The 22,663-nt window shown below is 37.0% G+C and overlaps 1 protein-coding gene across 2 annotated transcripts in view; it reads right to left on the bottom strand.

Annotated features, from left to right (window-relative positions):
* The window catches only part of CAB39 (calcium binding protein 39), a 99,302-nt gene that overhangs the window by 7,784 nt on the left and 68,855 nt on the right, over positions 1-22,663 (bottom strand). For both annotated transcript variants that reach the window (XM_077155401.1, XM_077155402.1), the window contains exons 4-7: positions 21,483-21,601; positions 16,113-16,281; positions 9,081-9,140; positions 5,324-5,389 (exon numbers count right to left, since the gene is read on the bottom strand). In XM_077155401.1, coding sequence (XP_077011516.1) covers positions 5,324-5,389; positions 9,081-9,140; positions 16,113-16,281; positions 21,483-21,601 — 414 coding nt within the window. The remainder of the gene's footprint in view (positions 1-5,323; positions 5,390-9,080; positions 9,141-16,112; positions 16,282-21,482; positions 21,602-22,663) is intronic.

The following is a 22,663-nucleotide window of genomic DNA, read 5'->3' as shown; positions in this document are numbered from 1 at the left end:
TATTTCATGCAAATAACAACCAGAAAAGAGCAGGAGTAGTTATACTAATATCCAACAAATTAGACTTCAAATGTAAAACAGTTAAAAGAGACAAAGAAGGATACTATCTACTAATAAAAGGAACAATTAAACATGAAGACATAACAATCATAAATATTTATACACCGAATCAAAATGCCCCAAAATACATGAGGAATACACTGCAATCACTGAAAAGGGAAATAGACTCATATACCATAATAGTTGGAGACTTCAATTCACCACTCTCATCAATGGACAGAACATCTAGACAGAGGATCAATAAAGAAACAGAGAATTTGAATATTACAATAAATGAGCTAGACTTAACAGACATTTATAGGACATTACGCCCCACAACAGCAGGATACACCTTTTTCTCAAGTGCTCATGGATCATTCTCAAAGATAGACCATATGCTGGGTCACAAAGCAAGTCTCAACAAATTTAAAAAGATTGAAATCATACACAACACTTTCTCGGATCATAAAGGAATGAAGTTGGAAATCAATAATAGGCAGAGTGCCAGAAAATTCACAAATACATGGAGGCTCAACAACACAATCTTAAACAACCAGTGGGTCAAGGAAGAAATTGCAAGAGAAATTAGTAAATATCTCGAGGCGAATAAAAATGAAAACACAACATATCAAAACCTATGGGAGCAGCAAAGGCAGTGCTAAGAGGGAAATTTATTGCCCTAAATGCCTATATCAGAAAAGAAGAAAAGGCAAAAATGCAGGAATTAACTGTCCACTTGGAAGAACTGGAGAAAGAACAGCAAACTAATCCCAAAGCAAGCAAAAGGAAAGAAATAACAAAGATTAGAGCAGAAATAAATGAAATTGAAAACATGACAAAAAATAGAGAAAATCAATAAGACCAGAAGTTGGTTCTATGAGAAAATCAACAAGATTGATGGGCCCTTAGCAAGACTGACAAAAAGAAGAAGAGAGAGGACGCAAATAAATAAGATCAGAAATGGAAGAGGAGACATAACCACTGACCTCACAGAAATAAAGGAGGTAATAAAAGGATACTATGAACAACTTTACGCTAATAAATACAACAATGTAGATGAAATGGACAACTTCCTAGAAAGGCATGAACAACCAACTTTGACTCAAGAAGAAATAGATGACCTCAACAAACCAATCACAAGTAAAGAAATTGAATCAGTCATTCAAAAGCTTCCTAAAAAGAAAAGTCCAGGACCAGACGGCTTCACATGTGAATTCTACCAAACATTCCAGAAAGAATTAGTACCAACTCTGCTCAAACTCTTCAAAAAAATCGAAGTGGAGGGAAACCTACCTAATTCATTCTATGAAGCCAACATCACCCTCATACCAAAACCAGGCAAAGATATTACAAAAAAAGAAAACTACAGACCAATCTCTCTAATGAATATAGATGCAAAAATCCTCAACAAAATTGTAGCAAATTGAATCCAGCAACACATTAAAAGAATTATACATCATGACCAAGTAGGATTCATCCCAGGTATGCAAGGATGGTTCAACATAAGAAAATCAATTAATGTAATACACCATATCAACAAATCAAAGCAGAAAAATCACATGATCATCTCAATTGATGCAGAGAAGGCATTCGACAAGATTCAACATCCTTTCCTGTTGAAAACACTTCAAAGGATAGGAATACAAGGGAACTTCCTTAAAATGATAGAGGGAATATATGAAAAACCCACAGCTAATATCATCCTCAATGGGGAAAAACTGAAAACTTTCCCCCTAAGATCAGGAACAAGACAAGGATGTCCACTATCACCACTATTATTCAACATTGTGTTGGAGGTTCTAGCCAGAGCAATTAGACAAGAATAAGAAATACAAGGCATCAAAATTGGAAAGGAAGAAGTAAAACTATCACTGTTTGCAGACGATATGATACTATACGTCGAAAACCCGGAAAAATCCACAACAAAACTACTAGAGCTAATAAATGTGTACAGCAAAGTGGCAGGTTACAAGATCAACATTCAAAAATCTGTAGTGCTTCTATACACTAGCAATGAACAAGCTGAGGGGGAAATCAAGAAACGAATTCCATTTACAATTGCAACTAAAAGAATAAAGTACTTAGGAATAAATTTAACTAAAGAGACAAAAGACCTATACAAAGAAAACTACAAAAAACTGTTAAAAGAAATCGCAGAAGACCTAAATAGATGGAAGGGCATACCGTGTTCATGGACTGGAAGACTAAATATAGTTAAGATGTCAATCCTACCTAAATTGATTTACAGATTCAATGCAATACCAATCAAAATCCTAACAACTTATTTTTCGGAAATAGAAAAACCAATAAGCAAATTTATCTGGAAGGGCAGGGTGCCCTGAATTGCTAAAAGTATCTTGAGGAAAAAAAACGAAGCTGGAGGTCTCGTGCTGCCGGACTTTAAGGCATATTATGAAGCCACAGTGGTCAAAACAGCATGGTATTGGCATAAAGATAGATATATCGACCAATGGAATCGAATAGAGTGCTCAGATATAGACCCTCTCATCTATGGACATTTGATCTTTGATAAGGCAGTCAAGCCAATTCACCTGGGACAGAACAGTCTCTTCAATAAATGATGCCTAGAGAACTGGATATCCACCCTATACAAAAGCTAACTCAAAATGGATCAAAGATCTAAACATTAGGTCTAAGACCATAAAACAGTTAGAGGAAAATGTAAGGAGATATCTTATGAAACTTACAATTGGAGGCGGTTTTATGGACCTTAAACCTAAAGCAAGAGCACTGAAGAAAGAAATAAATAAATGGGAGCTCCTCAAAATTAAACACTTTTGTGCATCAAAGAACTTCATCAAGAAAGTAGAAAGACAGCCTACACAATGGGAGATAATATTTGGAAACGACATATCAGATAAAGGTCTAGTATCCAGAATTTATAAAGAGATTGTTCAACTCAACAACAAAAAGACAGCCAACCCAATTACAAAATGGGAAAAAGACTTGAACAGACACCTACCAGAAGAGGAAATACAAATGGCCAAAAGGCACATGAAGAGATGCTCAATGTTCCTGGCCATTAGAGAAATGCAAATCAAAACCACAATGAGATATCATCTCACACCCACCAGAATGGCCATTATCAACAAAACAGAAAATGAGAAGTGCTGGAGAGGATGCGGAGAAAGAGGCACACTTACCCAGTGTTGGTGGGAATGTCAAATGGTGCAACCACTGTGGAAGGCAGTTTGGTGGTTCCTCAAAAAACTGAATATAGAATTGCCATACGATCCAGCAATACCATTGCTAGGTATCTACTCAAAGGACTTAAGGGCAAAGACACAAACGGACATTTGCACACCAATGTTTATAGCAGCATTATTTACAATTGCAAAGAGATGGAAACAGCCAAAATGTCCATCAACAGACGAGTGGCTAAACAAACTGTGGTATATACATACGATGGAATATTATGCAGCTTTAAGACAGAATAAACTTATGAAGCATGTAATAACATGGATGGACCTAGAGAACATTATGCTGAGTGAGACTAGCCAAAAACTAAAGGACAAATACTGTATGGTCCCACTGATGTGAACGGACATTCGAGAATAAACTTGGAATATGTCATTGGTAACAGAGACCATCAGGAGTTAGTAACAGGGTAAGATAATGGTTAATTGGAGCTGAAGGGATACAGACTGTGTAACAGGACTAGATACAAAAACTCAAAAATGGACAGCACAATACTACCTAATTGTAATGTAATTATGTTAAAACACTGAATGAAGCTGCATCTGAGCTATAGTTTTTTTTGTTTTTTTATATATATTTTTTGTATTTTTAATTTTTATTTTTTTCTCTATATTATCATTTAATTTCTTTTTCTGTTGTCTTGCTATTTCTTTTTCTAAATCGATGCAAATGTACTAAGAAATGATGATCATACATCTATGTGATGATATTGAGAATTACTGATTGCATATGTAGAATGGAATGATTTCTAAATGTTGTGTTAGTTAATTTTTTTTTAATTAATAAAAAAAATAATAATAATATTGGGCTCTGGGCTAACAGGACAAGTGGGAGGCTAGGTTCAAGTAATAGCAATTAAGAAAGTTTCAGGACCCAAAAGGATTATTTCGGATAGTGACACATTTCCAAAGGTCCCTGATTGCAGGAATAGCCTATCGGAATAAAGGAGTAGGTGACCAGATGGAAAGGCTTCTTTTGGAAATCTGATGGTAAAGACAGATTTTTATCAAAAAGACACTATGTATTACACATGTTTCTTAGAATTAAGAGTCTCTTTCTAAAGGATAGAGTCCACACAGGTGATATCCTCCAGGGTGGGAAGGGAAAAAGAAATGGCTTCTTGGTCTACATGAATTCAGACACCCATGGAGAGAAGAACTCTGGGCAGAGCAGAGTTTAAAGTGGATCTGGCAATAAATATAAATGGAACTGATTTTTTCTTCCCAAATCCTTCATGATCCCATCTATACTTTCTGTCAGAAAGCACTTACTTAATGACAGAATGAGGAGTATATATTTATTAACTGATGTGAAGAGAATTTTCTAGAGTAGGGGTTAGAAAACTTTTTCTGTAAAAGTCCAGAAAGTAAATATTTAAGACTCTGCAGGCCCTATCATTCTGTGGTAACTACTCAAGGAAGCTGTAGCAGGGAACAGTCACAGACAATACATAAATGAATGAGTATAACCATATTTTAACAAAACAACTTACTAAAACAGGGAGTGGGCTGGATTTAGCCCACAAACTGTATATAGTTTACCAATCCCTGTTCTAGACTTTTGAATCTTAAATGAAACATTTTAAAGCTGTAAGTGTACCTGCTTGTATTTTTTTTGACATGAAGCAGCCAAAACTATCTCCGGTTCATAGTATTACTCCTGATCCCCAAGCATGCTCCATGCTAGATGGATGCCTTCTACCATCCCAGAGAGTGTGCAACAGATGGACTGCATTTATCTAGTTTATGTGAGCTTTTATGCAGTTTAAAAAATATGCTTCAAAATTTAAAATATTGCATCACTATGAGAGAAAATCCTCCTCAAAATTTTGTATACTTCACTTTGGTGTCTCTGTTTCACAAGGGGGTGGGCAGGTGCCCCACATGGACCACTGCTGAACACTGTTCCTTCCCTCAAACCTTCTGAGCGTGGGTGAGTGAGTGTACCTCCCTGCCCTCCCCCCGTAAAGGTCCATAACATACACCAGAAGATCCAACCTCCTTTCCCCAAATCCAAATTTCAAACAGGGTAAAGAAAATCGATTACATTAAACATATTGCCGTACCTTGAGTGACTGTCTTTTTGTCACATAATTTTCTGAATGAAGTAACTTCTCATATTCACTGAAGAACTAAGAGACAAGAAAACATACCTCAGGGTTATTAAAAAAAAAAAAAAAAAGACGGGTAGAATGTTATAAAGCTTGAGCACTAATCTTGAGCACACAACATAAAGACCAATAGTTGCCCATGCTCTCTGACTCCCCCACTCGTTTGATTCATATACATCTCCTGGAGTGCTCAGAGCATCTCAGGGAGCAGCCCATCCATCACCTCCATGAAGAGGGCTCCTGGGACTGACCCCCTCCAAGCATTAATCAGGTCCATAAACAGTTCAAATTTCATGCTCTTTTGTTACACCAGACTTACAGGCATAAAATATAACTCCCTTACCTACCACTGTTTTCCCACTGCTGAGTTAGTTCTAATTTCTTGGTGTTAGATTAAAAAATTCCTACTTTTTATAGATGAGAACTTCACTAAATTGAAGCACAAACACAAAGAGAAAAGTGACCTGGTTCTTTATTGCATCAAGCAAGGAGAGAATTAAAATTAGAAGTTAAGAGAGGAGAAATTCAGCACTGTGTTAAACATTTAGATGTCCTAGAGAAGGTAAGATCTCAGCTCAAACTTGAAGGATGGGAGGGATTTTGTTTAGAAATGGGGAGAAAAGATATTCTTGGGGGATAAAAAGGGAAGGACACAGACCTGGAGAATGTGAAGCGCTGCAGATCTAAGAACTGACAAGTGTCCACTAGATTTATAAAAAGGCAGTCCCCAACAAGAACAACAGCACGAGAGGTAGGGGAAGAAGCCCGATTAAAGCAGGGAAGGAGGAAATGGGAAGTGAGTGACACACAAGTGGCCCAGAGTATACTTTCAAAGAGTTTGGTGGTGGGAAGGAAGAAAAAGCTTTAAGATTTATATATATATATTTTAAACTATGTATAGGTTTAAAATGTTCCTAAACTTTGCAGTACTGGAATGATTGTGTTGATTACTAATGCTTTACCAAGACTTTCAATAGTAGGGGTTTAGAGGATTTTTCATTTGAACTTGCTAAGATTATCTGTGCCCATGCTTTATGTGCCTATTCTTATCAACATTTAGCCTGTGCTTTAGAGCAGGAATTGGCAAACTGCAGCCCACAGGCAATAAACTTGTTTTTGTAAAAAAATTTTTATAGGAATACAGCTATGCTCGTTTCTTTACACACTGTCTTATGGCTGCTTTCATGCTACAACAAGACAGAGACCATATGGCCTGCAAAGCCTCAAATAGTTACTGTGTGGCCCTTTACAGAAAAACTTTTGCTGACCCTTGGTTTAGAATGAAGTCAGAAGTGCTTGTAGATTTTCTTGTTTACCTATAGGCAGAGATGGGGTAGATTTTAGAAAAGGCTGTTAACCCTAGTTTCTTCTCAAATGATTATCACACTGATGATCAAAACTGGACCTGCCTTTAATCAGTAATCTAGATGATCTGTATCTCAAGCTTTTGACAGAAAACGCAACTAAAAATTTTCTGCTACATAATTCTTAAGATTAAGTTTGGTTACAAGAAATCATTTTCATGGAGAACTACCTGAGGAATGAGTACATGCATTCCTCCAGGTAAGTTAGATCTGATTTAGGAATAAAGAATTAGGGCAGCTGGAGGGTAGGAACAAACCCAAATTCCCCCATTTTGGTTCCTTAAGGTTTGCTTTCAGGGAATTGCATTTAGTTCCACAGTTTTATGTACTGAAGGGTCACTCTCAATATCCGTGTTTGCTATCTCATACTTGCGTTGCTATTCCTCTTTAAGGTCAGTGGGAGAAGTTGGTCATAGGTCCCAGGCTAGAAAAGGCTGTTTCTTTTGCACAATTAGTATATATTTAAAAATTACTGTGATATTTTCATTTATTTTGTTTCAATTTATGCTTTGGGTGTTAGAAAGTTCAGAGCCAAAATGTACAGGTTTTTAGAGCACATATTTTTGTGTAATAATCTCACTTTTACTTAAGTACCCATATTCCCCCACTTTCCTTTCCCCTCCCCCAAATCTCATTGTACTGTATTCATTCCTGCTAGCTGCCGCAAATAAATTTTTCTAAGATTTTCTTTTATGTCATTCATTAATAACATGTAGGAAAATGTCATTCATTAATAACATGTAGGAAAATTTTTACAGCAAAATTAAATAGATTCTACTCCCTGCAGTAAGCTTGCAAATTAAATTGGTCTATGGTTGCCTTTAAATGAAGATACTGGTATATTTAAAAATCTTTGAAACCATGTGGCAATAATAATAACATCACTGATGCTTATTAAATGCTTACTGTGTTTCAGACTATACACACACTTTACACACACATTCTCATTTAATCCTCACAACAACCCTAGGAGACAGGTACTATCAGGAAACTCCTTTTAGGGTTGATGATGCTGAGGGCATAGACAGTAAATGAAGAAATTGCCTGAGGTCTCATTAGCACACTGTAGGGCTGGGATTTGAAGCCAGATTCTAGTTACTGTCATGCCAAAGTACATGCTCCTAGCTACCATAAAAAGGTATTGAAGAAAATGGCATTACTCTCATTTTAAATCAACATACAAACAAAAAGAAACACACCCATATCCAAACACACATGGGTAGAAATAAAAATAAATGACCAGCAACATATAAGTCATTTTTGAGGCTATTTGTGAAGGACTTACTAAGTACTTGGCATTGTGTCATGATGCTGTGTTAGGAGCAGGAAGGGGAAAATGGGGGAAAAAGAACACACAAGAATTGGAAAGCATGGATTCTGCTTTCAAGAATCAACAATTTGGCTGAATAGCAAAGTAAACTATGAAGTTTTAACAATACTCAGGATTTCAGAAATTCAAACAACTAGTGGAAGAACAAAAAATCTAAGCCAAATCTTGTAGGATAGATAGGAATCTTAAGTGGATTGTTATTATTAAATATTTCCTAAGAGTATCTCCCAGATATTGGATAACCTGTAAATTAAGCTAATATTGTATAAGAAAGTGCTTGTGGGTATCCTGGGAAACTTTCATGAAAAAAGAACAACTGGCATGGCTGAAGAAAACATTTTGACTTGAGGCTACAGCCCTAGAAGATTGTTGTGAGGATCAAAGGAAATCAAGTCTATCAAATCACTCTGAGAATCATTTACAAATCTCTGGGGCATCATTATCAGAAGTCCAACATCGACTCGGAGCTGGAAGGGACCTTACCGATGAGCTAGTCCAATCCCCTCATCTTACAAACAAGGACTGACTTCTAAGTCCCAAAGCGGTTAACTGCCTGGGTCATGGCCACAAAGTAGTTAGCAGCAGAGCAGGAGCAGAACCCGGAGTCCTGCCTCCTCTAGTCTAGTGCTCTTCTCATCCTATTAGCTGCTGCCTCCCTCTCTCTCTATGTGTAAGCAGCAGGAATGTGGAGCAACTGATGGAAAAGGAAGGAAAAGTTAAACGTCAGATAATAATTTTCTTTTTATCTTAACTGTATTATCAATCAGCAGCAAAATGCCTTTATTTTACTCTTCCTAAGCAAGAAATGATGCAAAGGGCAGTGTGCAATCAAAAAGATCAAGTTCCACTTCTGACTAGCTAACATTGTAACATCATTTCAATAGAAAAACAACTACAGTACCATTTAAAAATATTATATAGGCAAAATAAATATTCTGGTATGAAATCTAATTTAAATCTTTTGTTTGATATCAAAACTTACAATTTGTTATTTAAAAACAATATTTGATATACTTACTCTATCATAATGCTGTTCCAAAAATTCTGCACTGAGCAACTTATGTCTTGTAAGTAAATCCTAGAAAAAGAAAGCATGTTATTTTTATAGATGTTCTGAGTTTTTTCAAAAAAGAATTCTAAAACATTTCATGCTACTTAACCTGATAAAAGATGAATTTTACTGAAAATGATTCTATATAAGTGCAATTAAAATCATTAATAATTTAAATTGTGATTCAAAGTGTATTTATAGCTCTTAGAAGCAAAAAATAAAAAACAAAACAAAACAAGAAAAACCCAAGTATGCAAGGCAATGAAGATATAAACTTAAAGAAAAGAAGAACTGAAGGTAAATGGTTGTGGTAAAACGTCAAATAGAAGAACACTGTACTGATTTAGTGGTCTTGGTGGAAAGAAAAATTTTTTTTTTATTAGAAAAAGTACTGGAGATCCCATTTTCTTCTTCCTAAATGAAATGTAATATTTTTTCAGAGGTAGGATATGTTTTTAAAACCCAATCTCACTATAAACACTTGCTTCTATGTAAGAAGAATAATGCTGCAAGAATGTAGAATGAAAAATTACTTTGATCTATGGCCCAATTCTGTATAGAGCTAATGCTTTGCCTCACAGCTTTCTCAAAGAACAATTTAGGACCATTCATTCAGTAAACCTACGTGCCAGGTAAGGTTCTAGGTGCCGGGGCTACAAAGGCAAAAATACGTGTCCTTGACATCAAGGACCTAGAAGGCAGCAAAGGACCAGCCTTGATCTCACCAGGGAAGTAAGAAAACGATAATGTGACAGCAGTATGTCCAGTCATTATCTGACGAATTAATGAATAAAGTCCCCTTTAGAGCCATCTACTACAAAGGCTGTGTCAGTAAACCTCTTTCTCTGAACCAACTATTCTTAATTTGTTTTCTTTTCTGTTTATGTTTAAAGGTGACCCAGGTTACAATGAACCAGTGTTTACTAAAGTATACCCAAGTCTTACACTGGTCCTGAGAACTGCTCGAAGAAACTTTGCAGTCAAACAAATTTGGAAAATGGTACAGCTCCAGTTCTCTCTTGGAGACCTACTGGGTCTCTAAGAAGTTCTGTGCTCTCTTTTTTTTTTTCTTTTTACCCTTCTGTTAAAATCCTTCCCTGAAAGGTCTTCCCACAGGCCTTCCTCTCTGTCTAATTACCCAACTTATCCCTTAGGTCTCGACTCAAGCATCACTTCACATGGAGCCCTCCAGACTGGTCACCACCATCAAAGCACTGGTCACAGATGTGACTTTCTGTCTGTGGGACTGTTTGAGTTATGTCTCTTTTCCGTTGGTTTGTAAGTTCCGTAAATGGAAGAATTGTCTCTATTTTTATTAACCTTGGAATCCCCAGCACTTATGCAGCGCCCAGCACATAATAAATGCCTGATAAACACGTAGGTAAATGAATAAATAACAAAAACTAGAGAACGTATCTGGGAAAACATCACATTAAGTAGTCTTCGAAGCTCGCTTTTAAGGAAGCTTCTAGCCTTATTCCAAAGATTTAGTTAAAGTTGCTGGACAGGGTATGTACCATATTTCCAGATTATAACTGGGATGACCAGGCAAGATCTACCCATTTTTCCCCACACCCCCTCCTTGAGAAGTGAACAGGCAATTTAGAAAACCTGGAGTTATTCTGTGTACCCTCACGAATCTGGCAAAGAGTATCAACGAGGCTTTCCCATATGGAAAGAAAGACAGACACGGTAGAAAAATTTCTATTATCAAATGCAAGGGAGAGAGACACAAGAAAACTCTTAGGGGAACATATTCAGCACAAAAGGCACTTAGCATATTTGCTAAAGGCACTTAACACCTTTTGTTTATGGCAGCACACCACCCCTCCCCAGGCCAGGGTTTGATCTGGTTCACTGTTGACTCTCCACCACCTAAAGAACAGCCCTTGACACAGGGCAGGCAACAGACTTGTTGAATGAAGTGAATGAACAGATGAATACATGAATTATGGGATTAAGGTGTCAGGATCCACCTCAGAGTGTCATTGCTACTTTTTGTGGCTTAACTGATACTCTAGGGGGATGAAGAAGTATATAGGAAGAAGTATAGAGGAGAGGAACCCACCACTGGCTGCTCTGTCACAACCTGATGAATGAGAATGCCAAAGAGAGGTCCTGAAAGAAGGTGGCTCTCAACTGGGGCTGGATCTTAACTAACAGGCAGTTATAAAGTTTCCAACTCCATAAAGCAAAGGTCCTGTAGGTATAAACACACTATTCAATGGATTTTTACTGAAACAGACCGTTCAACAGATTTTTGCAGAGTAAACAGAGCAACTATTTACTCTGAAGGATGTATCTCAAGCAGGAGCAAAGAAGTTCACAGTAGTTGGGCAGATTTAAGTAGGGGCATCTCCCCATCTAGGAGACACTGGTCAGTTTTTATGCTTCTATCTAAGAATCAAATTTCAACGGCCTTGGGGTAGGAGAGATTAAAAAGGGATGGTGAGACTGCAAAAATAGGAAATGGATTCTAAGGCTTGGTAGGGCAAGAGTATTCTGTTAAGAAGAGTACTGCTGGGCCTGAAGGTTAAAATATTGATAGGAAAAGAGATTGCTAAGTGGGAACAAGAGAAAAGGCTAATACTAAAGTGTGAAAGGAAGAGGTGGGTCTTGGGTAGTGCCCACGAGAAGGAACTTAGTCCAGGGAGTGTAGCTAAAAGTGTTGGAGAGCGTGAGTCAGTATTAAGCAGGACAGAAAATGAAGGGAAAAGGTTAAGCAGTTAGTGTTTGATCAGTGATGTGCAAAATTGAAAGGGTACACATAATCCCACACCAGAAGAGTCACTAGGTGGGCCAACAGAGAGGGAGAAGGAAAGGATTTCTATCTCCCACCTATCTGAATTCCCAAGGCCCTGGTATAATCTGGTGAAGATCAGGGCTCATTTCTTAAGTCCAGAATAAAAGACAAGTTTTAGGGTTGGCTGAAGAAACAAACAAAAACAAACAAACAAAAACATTCCTAAATGTTATGTGAGTTTGGATTCCAAACAGTAAGGGACAAAGATAGCCCCAACCCCCTGAAGAAGTACTGCTAACCTAGGGAGCTAATTTTCATAGAGCCGCATGACAAGTTGCTTGCGTCAATTTCTTAACTTGACATCTGACTACATGCCCAAGGTCAATGAAATCAATTCTTCCAACAGAATGGTATACCACTGGAGTCTTACAGTTATGACATATCCCTGTGCTAGAGTCGAAATCTATGCCCAGATTATTTTTAAAAAACTGCCAGAGCTAACAGAAGTACGTTTAATCCATTTGCTGCAGGACCCACTTCAAATGCAAGTGGTGCTCTCTTGAAAAGTCTCTACCAAGTCTTCTCTTCTCCAGGCTAAATACGTCCAGTTCCTTTAACCACTCCTCCAGTGACAGGGTTCTGAGTCCCCCTCACCTTCTACTGTCTTCTGAAAGTCATCTATTTGTCTATGTGCCTCTCAAAGTGTAGCGCCTGGAAGGGAACACACGTATGTGTTGTTACCTAATAAGCTTACAGTGAAGTGAGTCCATCAATAGCTCCCGAGGTTACATACTATGTGTACCTTTGGGGCAGTGGCATCATCTGTTTAATTTTACTGGATGTAGACAGTGGCCTCTGTTAGTCAAATTAGCTTGGTATAAATTCTGGGCATCCTCTCACTTTTCGTCTGACTTTACTGAATATCTCTAAGATTACGTTTCCTGATCTCTAATGGAGAGAATATTATCTCCCTCACAGGGCTGTCTGAGTATCCCACAGAATTATCTCCATTTTAGTGCTTATTGACTATTACTATTATATCTTATTCCCTCATCCCACATTTATGGTTGTGTCCTCAAGTGGAAGATCTCAGTTATCCATATTTAATTTCATCCTGTTGAATTCTGGCCTCTCTGGATCTTTATGAATCCTTATATTAGAATCCAGGGTCATCTGCTATTTCCCATCACGGTTATCACCTATATCACCTACTCATATTTGCTTAAGTATGCCAGACACCCTTTATCTAACATTTTATATAAAATGTTCATTGTAACAGGGCTGAGCAGAGACAAAGCCCAGCGGTGACCTACTAGAAACTTCTTTTCAGAGTGATGGCAACCCATTTGCTAGCATCTTGTGGATATGGTCAACAACTAGTTATGAATCCATGATACTGAAACTCCATCTAGCGCATACTTTTCTATTTCTCCATTAGAACATATGTGTAGACTTAATTCAATTTCTAGCATTTCTCACTGTCATAAAAGAATGATTTTAACAGCTACTGTTTACTGCACACATACTTTATGGAGGCACAATAAACCTGACATACTAGTACTAGTATTATTGCTCACATTTTACAGATGAAGAAACTCAAGTGAAACCAGCAGCACACTTGGATTTGGACTGAGACAGACACATTCTTAACCACTCTGATCTACTGGCATCTAGGAAATTAGTATAACTGAACTTACTCTTAGTGATTCCATGCTGGCTGTGGGTACACGGTTTCCTTTCCAAAATGATCAAAAATCATTTCTTTAAGAAATACTCTCTAGAACCTTACACAGGAACATCAAGTTCCAGTCTCCACCAGTCTCTGGGGAATCTACCTTCTTTCACTCTGAAAAATTGGAAATACATTTGTTGGCCTTTTGATGCCCCTGGCCATCACTGTATTTCCTCAAGAAAAAAAAAAAAAATATATATATATATATAAAAGAACTATTTGGTCATTTAATTTATTAACTTGGTACCCATTCATTGTAGTTAGGAATTTTGGACCCATTTAGTTTCCTTTTAAGACTCAGCACCCAGTTCAGGTGTTTTTTATTTTTTGGGTGCACGGTTTCATGGAATTTTTAATCCAGGGTTATAGATGAGTTGCATGTATTTGAAAAATTTTCTGGCGAGATGGCTCTTGTTATACTCTTGAAGAATATGAACAACAGATCTCTCTCCCTCTCCATAATAAAAATACAAGTCTCTGCAAAGAAGACAAACTCAAAAGGAGATGTGCAGCTCTCCTTCTATCACCATTTTGCCCCATCACCTTTGGGGGAAAGCTCTGAAAGCTGGGATATTATCCCTTCTCACCTATCTCCTTGCTCTGACTGTAGTTTCTTTTACGGAGGACTGGGAAAGCAGCCTCAGATTGTTTGGTAGTTTAGCCATCCTGAGTTTATGACATTGGGGCTATGTGTCTCTCTCGTACACTATCTTGCTTATGGGCTCTGCTGCATTTTATTTCTTGGAATGCTGTCTGTTCAGGTGCCTCTTTAATTACCTCTTCCTTCTGTGTAATCAGGATTACCTGAGATATAGAATCCAAATTAGGATCTCAACACTCTCTTCTAGAGCTCATGCCTTAGAAACCTGAACTGTTTCTTGAAGTTACTGCTTTTCAAATGGAAACCACCTGCCTGGCTCTGCCCAGTTTTTTCCTCCCTACTTACCTGGACCTCACGGGGTCACTTTTCCCACAAAATTTCATCATCACAATTTTTACCTTGGTGGGAATTTAATTCAAAGCAATTCTAATTGAGATGAAATTATCAGCAAGGCCAATCAAGACTGTCAGACACTGTGAATCACATTTCCAACACGGAGTTAGCATCTCTCTCTCACTTTTTGGCAAGCTTTACCGTCTGTATCAGAAGCACATCATCCATGCCTTCCATCTGGTCAGGTGGCCTGGCAGCATTCTCCTACAACACCACTGCCCCCCTCTCCTCTGACCTCATCCTCATGCTCCCTAGTCTGCTTCCACTCAGGGGCATGACTTTCCTTCCATACAGGTGGATCTCTTCTTGACATTAGTGTCACTATACCTCCCTTCATATAGGTCTGTAGCTTCTGAGTGGGGTATATATCCTTTCCTCCAATATTCTAATCCCGAGTCCTATCCCAACAACTTTGGTGATACCGGTGACATCATATTTACCACTCTTAGCTATAATCTCACTTTGTTTTGCTTGATATATTAATATCTAAGATTGTACCTTAAGCTTCTGACCCCCTCTTCAATGGCTTTAAGAAAGCTTGATATCTCTCACACCATTACCTTATTCTCATTTAGTGGGAAACCCTCATGGCCAGGTCCCTGGGCTTTCAGGGTGCATTTACTCTGACCTCCTATTTTACCCAGATAATGTGCTCATTATCTTAGGAGTTCTTTATAGTCATAAAATTGAGCCCTCACAAGAAAAGTGGCTACTCCCCACTGTAATAGTTTTCATGGTTTCTGAGCATGGTAGTGTACGTGTGCATATACTATTTGCTGATTAAACAATAGTTCTAAATATTCATTTATAAGGTCTTTGAGGATAAGACATTTTATATAAGGGAATATAGCATATATACAGGCTTGTTCTCATTGTGAAAAAAATTCAAAAGATTATTGCTTTATATTTTAAACAATGCAGAACCTTGCAATTAAAAATAAAATTTGCATGTTGTACAATGGAGACACATAATATGTGCATTTAATTTATATAACTCTACAACAAGGGAGATGACAGGAGGAGGGGGATAAAGAATAATATGAATAGTACAGGTGAGTCTAATACCCCTCCAACCTGGGCATTTGATAAAATATGCTCTGGTGTTAGCATGAGATGACCTGAATCTACTGTTCTGTGGGGTGGTCACAATGTGGACATCTCTGTACTGAATATGGTTATTGCAAAGACATATATATTTCAAACCAACATGACCCCCTAAACAAAAGCCAATGACTCCATCTGGTGCTTAACCAAAGAAACTGCTGCAGTATGTTCTAAAACAGGAGACAACTCTGGTTGATAGACTTATTGTATATCTGTATACTGTACTTAATGGGTAATTCAACAGATTTTTAATTTTGACCATACAAGACTTGTGTCTTTTAAACAGATTTTAGACTCTAACTTCTCCACCTCTACTGTATATACTTAAGTCACACAGATACATATAAAAGATGTCTTATCTCTTCCCACTAGAGGGCAGCATTGCATAGCAAGTATATTTAGAAGTCTAAGTTTTTCCATTGTTACCTTGAATGTGGCAAATGCATCCGAAGCTATGTCAAATGTTGACATTTCGACGTATCTGAAAAAATCATAAAATTGTTCTGACCACAAAATGATTTTTGCAAGTGGTTCGTGTCTGATGCATTCTCTTAACATTATGCCACAATTTAGCGCTATTTCTGGAGATTCATACCTGCAAAAAGAAAAAAAACAAACATGACTGCTCCGTTAAAGCTCAACCACTGAACACTTCAAAAATTGTTAGAAGAGGAAATTTTCAGACAGGTGTCTTAAGTGACTATCGTAAACTACAATAGGGTATAAAAGGCATTTCCCTCATAGTAGAACTTCCTCTAGAATGTACACACGTACATTAGCTGGTGATAAATGTGTCAACTCAAAGAAAATTAAGAGCCACAAGAGTAATTATGTCAATAAAAGATCAACTGTTTAAGCTAAAAGATTTGAAATGAAATAGAGATGTACCACTCCATCTGGGATTAGTCTTATATGTGGTGCTCTAAAAACTAAAAGCTGAATAAAAAAACAGTTAAATTTGTTTTAAATTTATAAAACATTTAAAAATATCTTCCAAATTCATAGTACCTAAATAGGTCTGTCAAACATATAGCATGTATTCTTTGTTGTTTCAATTCAATATCCAAAATATTACTTTTAAGACTGGGCAACACGTAAATACGACTTAATTTGAAGATTTTCCCCAAGGATTCCACAAAGGGCCTCATCCAGGAGAGGCCCAGGGCTGCACAGCCAGGCCCCTCAGTCTGTCCTCCACATACAGCCTGCCCTCGCCACACTGCGGCAGCTCTCACGGCCTCCTTTCCTGCAGTCAGAAAAAACTAGTTTTCCTTTTCAGAAGTGTAACCTCCCACCTGCACAGCCTTTTCCCTTTTGATATGCACCAAGTCTCTTCTCAAACACGTCTCTCTTTTTTTCCTTCTAATTTCTTTCAAGCTGTGTTCATTAATTTAGTTTCTTTCCCACTCACATTCTCCCTTTAGTTTCTCGTAATTCAATTTCATCTCTCAACACTGTAATGAAAGAACTAATTAGTCAGCAGAGGACTCCTCCTGGATAAAGCAAACGATCTTTTCTCCTAACACTGATTCTTTTACTTAGTGTCTGACAACTCTGATCTTTACTTATCTCTCTTACAAAAAAAAAAAAAGAAAAAAAAAGGAAAGAGAAATCCGAGACCCAATACCCTTCCAGTTCTCCTTTTTACCCCTCTGGCAGTTTCTATTTCTTGCCTGGCTCAGGTCTTCCTTCTGTTGCCGTCAACCTGCTAGTGAAAGCCACACAGTCTCCTGGTTCCCACCACGAGTCAATGTAAAGCACCTCCCCTACCTCAAGGCTACTCCTGAACTACAGTTATGCATTTTTCTACTGCTTCTGGACTGCCTGAATTAAAAGTGAACATGCCTAAAATCAATCTCATTTTCCTCCATAAAACAGCCCCCTCCCTTGCTTCCTCATTTCTATACTTTGGCATTATTTTGTTCCAGATAACCAGGTTCAAAACTAGGTCAAGAGAACTTCCTGGCATGAAAGAAATGTACTATATCTGTGCTGTCCAATATGGTAGCCACTAGCCACATGTGGCTACTGAGTACTTGAAATCTGGCTAGGGTGACTGAGGGATTACATTTTAATTTTATTTAATTTGAATTTAAAATCTTGTGGTAAACAGCAACAATATAGAACGGCATAGTTGTAAACCTCCTCTTCATGCACTCAAATCTTCCCATCTTCAATGCTACCAGTCCTTTCAAATACTTCTCTGGAAATATCCTAGTTTCATTTCCTTCTCTCCATTCATATTGTGGCTTTAATCACATCTCGAGAACTGCAACTGCTTTTAACCAGTGTCTTTGACTAAACTCTATCCAAAAGCAGGTATATATCAATAGCACTTCCAGTTTATGAGCTTAAAATGTTTTTTTCTTACTAATCAAATAAAGGCAAACTTCTAGGCTTAATTTGCAGTGTTTCCCTCATCAGATCTACTCCTTTGGCACATCACCACCTCCCACTCTGCCACTAAACTTTCACACCATCTTGTTGTTGCTAACCTCGATGTGCTCTATACCTTTTGTTCTCAGGGACACACCATTAAGATGCTGTCTTTTTCTGCCTACAAAAATCTAAACCATCTCCAATCTCTTTTATGAACCCTTATCTTATTGACCAAACCTCCATCACCACTCCCATCTTTCACCCTGGGATATCCTGCAGGACTAGTATTTATCATCTTGCAGTATTATCCTTTTGTTGTGCACACGCTCAATACAGAGCTCAACAAGATCAAAGCAATGTTCCTCTGAATAGCTTATGGCATGATACCCGAATACTGACTAGCTCTTAGATGATTAAAATGTCTGCTCACAAACTGGATGATGATACAATTCATCTTTGCTGATTTTTAAAAGACAGGAGATTAGAAGAACAAGGGTAAAGACAGTTTGGTACAACAAGCTGGGCAGGTTCTGATGGAGGTTGGTGAAGTTTGTTTTAAGCGACTAACAGTAAAAAGAAGGAGGCAAACAGGCTGTACAACCTGTTAGCACTAGAGCAAAAAGCACGTTAACATTTAAATTGCCAGTTAAAAAATCTCTTGCCTTCACAGAAGCAATGTAACACTAGCAACAAAATTATTTTCAAATGCATACTAATATGGTGCCATAATTTCAAGAAATATCTAACATCAAAGTACTCATAGCCTAACCAGATAATTGAACTGTTATATAAGTAATCTAAACTAATTAATCAACGAAAGTATAAAATCTTAAAAGGTAGTTCATAGGACTCCTTGAAGAACAAGCTGTTTTCAGGTCCAAGGCAGGAAGTGTACAAAATGAGCAAAGGACATCATCTGATAAAAAGCAAGGAAGCCGTCAAAGATTAACTGCGTCTTGCCAAAAGGGCATAGGATCTAACTTGAAGGGACCCCCAGTGGCCTAAGATGGGGTAATTTGGACAAAAAGAAAGTATGACTGTACTATCATGACAGATCAAATATATTTTTAAAAATCCAAAAACCTTGAGTTCGTTAACAATGCTTACTGCAAAATATTTATTGATCATTTATGGAATTTACTAGGGCTTCAAGAGATTACACTAAAAATGGATAAAGGGAATGAATCAAGCATTTATCATGTCTTTCCCCTACAGATTATATTTTTGGATAACTAAATATTGATGAGGAAAAGTTCTTCTATGTAGAACACATTTAATACATAAGGAAGGATTATTAGAATTAGAAAATTGCCATTTTGAATCTAGGGAGTCATCCTCAATGAATAAAAAAATCATTGGGTGAAAGGTCAATGGGGAACTTTATAATGGATAGATCAAACTGGTGACACAGAATCCACTGATCAATCTAAGCATCACTAAATGTGGGACAACCAGTGTTACCCAATAGAAGTACAAAGCACCACCTGTGAAGAATTTCTGTCCCCCTAAATTGAATCTGAATCTATTCAAACCTCTAGATCTAATAACCAATATAAAGGAGTAAGGGGATAAAGGAACATGTTAAATGAAACCACAGGGATGCACTCCAACATATGTGATTTTTCTACAAAATAACTGATTCAACTGCTTAGACAAATAAATGACAAATCAGGGAAAAAAGGTGGGCAGGAACTATTACGGATTTTAAAAGAGAGTGAAGAGTCATATCTACCAAAACCAGTTTGTGCACCTTGTTTTAAATAAACTAATGTGAAATGACATTTTTGTAAAAATCAAGGAAATTCGAAAATTGAGCAGACACTGTTACGATTTGTAGACAGCACTGAGACTATGCTTTTTATACTGTGTATTAGGAATGCATACTGAAGCAATGTTATGTGAAAGATGGCAAGGAGAAGATAAAACAAGAATGACATTTTAATAATTGTTGAAGCAAGGTGGTGGGTACAAAAGGGTATACTATAGTATTTCTTCTGGTTTTATGTATATTTTCCATAATAAAGTCTAAGGAAGGGTGGAGGTTGGGGGTAATTAGATCTCAACACCAGTTGCATTCTCCACACTTCTCCTTTCCTCCCTGGCTGAGGTTTCTGCTCTGGTTAGATCAGCTGAAAGCTTTAAAGTGTTTATTTAAATTATACCTCAAAAGTCTCGTTTAACATGATATTTAACAATGTTCATTATCATACCCCTGGCTATTCTAAAGTTAAAGCTTAGGCAGAGTTAACTAATTTATGGCTTTCTAATAACCACTGTTTTCTATGGAACATGAAATACTGTCTTTAAAAATATACAAGGCATCTGGAAGCTGTTCTAAGAGCACCAAAATTTTGGACTACTCATTAAAATGTTTAAACATGCAACTCTGGATTGATACAATAAAAAATGAAATGTCAAACGTTCTGTAAAACAACATGTGAAGAAGCAATATGGATGGTTAGAAATAGGAAAAGGGAGTAGAATGCTGGCATGCAACACATGCACTGATTCACACTTTAAACAAGTTTGAACTTGGAGAAAGTGTTAAGCTGGAGAGACATGAATTCGAGTGAGGCAAGCTATAAAATTAGGGATAGGAGAGCAAGCCGATTCACACCAACTGCCATGCCAATAACATACTCACACACCAATATGAAAGAACAACACAAATGCTGGGACAGATACACACCATACCCAGAGCTGGCAAACAACTCTGGTGTGGAACAACATGAGGTTACCTTGCCAATCAGGGAGGCTCAGTGATGAGGGAGAAGAGGATTTGTTTTTTAAGTTTTAGCTTTTAGGCTTTTTTGGCTTTGTCTATTTTTTAAACTGACAGACTACACAAACATAAATGCCTGCTTAATCCAGTAGTAATTCCAGGAAGATGCACTGTGGATTACCAAATTAAGTGGGTTAGTGAGTGGAAGACAGGTAAAAAGCAAAGGCTACTGCATTATAACACATATTTTGTTGACTTACCTTAACAAAGCTAAGTTAGCTGGCATCATGCTCTATGTATAAGGTAAATTTCTTTGCCTTATAGTGGGCATATATATCCAAAGAATGTCCTTAAATACATGATTTAACTGATAGTTTAATAAAATTCAACTTTTTTAATTTTAGAGAACAAAAATAATACCACAGACACTTTATGTTTTACTTTCAATCATGTTTGATTTGTGAGTTTTAAGGCTCACATTTCACCTAACTTTAAACTCCCATTCAAATGGCATTTTAAAATTTAACTCAAAGGCTGCATTTTAAGGAGGGAAGTATGTTCAAAAGGTATAGAAAAATGAGCTGACCAAATTACAGAGAAAATGCTTTCCTCACATTCACCATCCTGTTTAGATCAAGGCAATTTTTTTGTTTTATTTTCCAATTAAAATATAAATTTTATTACATTGTACATACCCTTTCAATAACATGAACAAAATATTCTGTTGGGTGCAGATGTATTCAACAGTAGGAGTTCTTGTACCAATTTGTCTTCTGAGAATATTGTTGAAAATTTGAGCCACGTCTTTTTTGCCCTATTAAGAATACAATCATTAAAATATTTACCTGACTAAACAGAAAAATGCCCACTCAACTCCCCTCCCCGCCAAACCTCAAATAAAGGCAATGAATATTTACAGATAGGACTATAAATGTTTAAAATGGTCATTTTATTTGAATTTTTAAATTTTATTTCTTCATTTATAACTCCAAATTTTTACAAGTTTACTATTTTAGTGTGAACAAACTGTTGACAATGTGAAATGTCACTACATTCCACATTTAATTTTAACCACTTTTAATACTCAGAATCATGCTGACTCAGATATGAAAACAAAACCTTCCTAAATGCTTATAATATATAAGTATATAAATCTCATCCAAATGGAACAAATACTTCAAATAGGAAGCTTATGCTGTACACAATACATATATACTTGCCTTTTATAGTGATGAAAAGGTGGAATTGTACTATAAAAGCAGAGTAAGAAGGAAGGAATTATGTAAGAAGTTTGGCTTTAATGGGAAGTAGACACATTCCCTTATTAAACAAGATCTACTTAGGATATACATTGTATAGCTTAATAATAAAGGTACAAAGTATCACATAATACAGTACAGAGATCAGAAATGTACCACTGCATTAAACAAAATAGACGGACATTACTACCATCCAATGAACCTTAAAATCAGAAAGCTGTAATTAACAAATCAAGAAGGAACTAACAAATGGAGATAAATTCTGAAACCCAGAAGGGTCAGCTTCTCCAGAAGATCAACTAGTTCCACCCCCCATCCCACATTATCGACAGTACTGTCTAACATGAAAAAGTTAGTATGGGCATAGTACAAATACCCCTAAAGATTGAGAAAAAGATCAAAGGAGAAGGTGGGGTTATAACAGAGACGACAGGATTTAATAAATGAGTATGGCTGCTGAATCATTACACCGATATTTCAATATAATGAAATGTCTTAGATCAGCCAGAAGGAAAAACCTAAAATTGTGGAACTGTAACCCATACCAAACTCTGAAATTTGTTTATAACTAATCGTAGTGTGCTCTGAAATTTATTGCTTTTTGTACATGTTATTTT

Source organism: Tamandua tetradactyla, chromosome 3 (assembly GCF_023851605.1).
Source record: "Tamandua tetradactyla isolate mTamTet1 chromosome 3, mTamTet1.pri, whole genome shotgun sequence".
Taxonomy (NCBI): Eukaryota; Metazoa; Chordata; class Mammalia; order Pilosa; family Myrmecophagidae; genus Tamandua; species Tamandua tetradactyla.
Note: the sequence above shows the minus strand (reverse complement) of the source record. Positions and strands in the feature narration are given on the sequence as shown.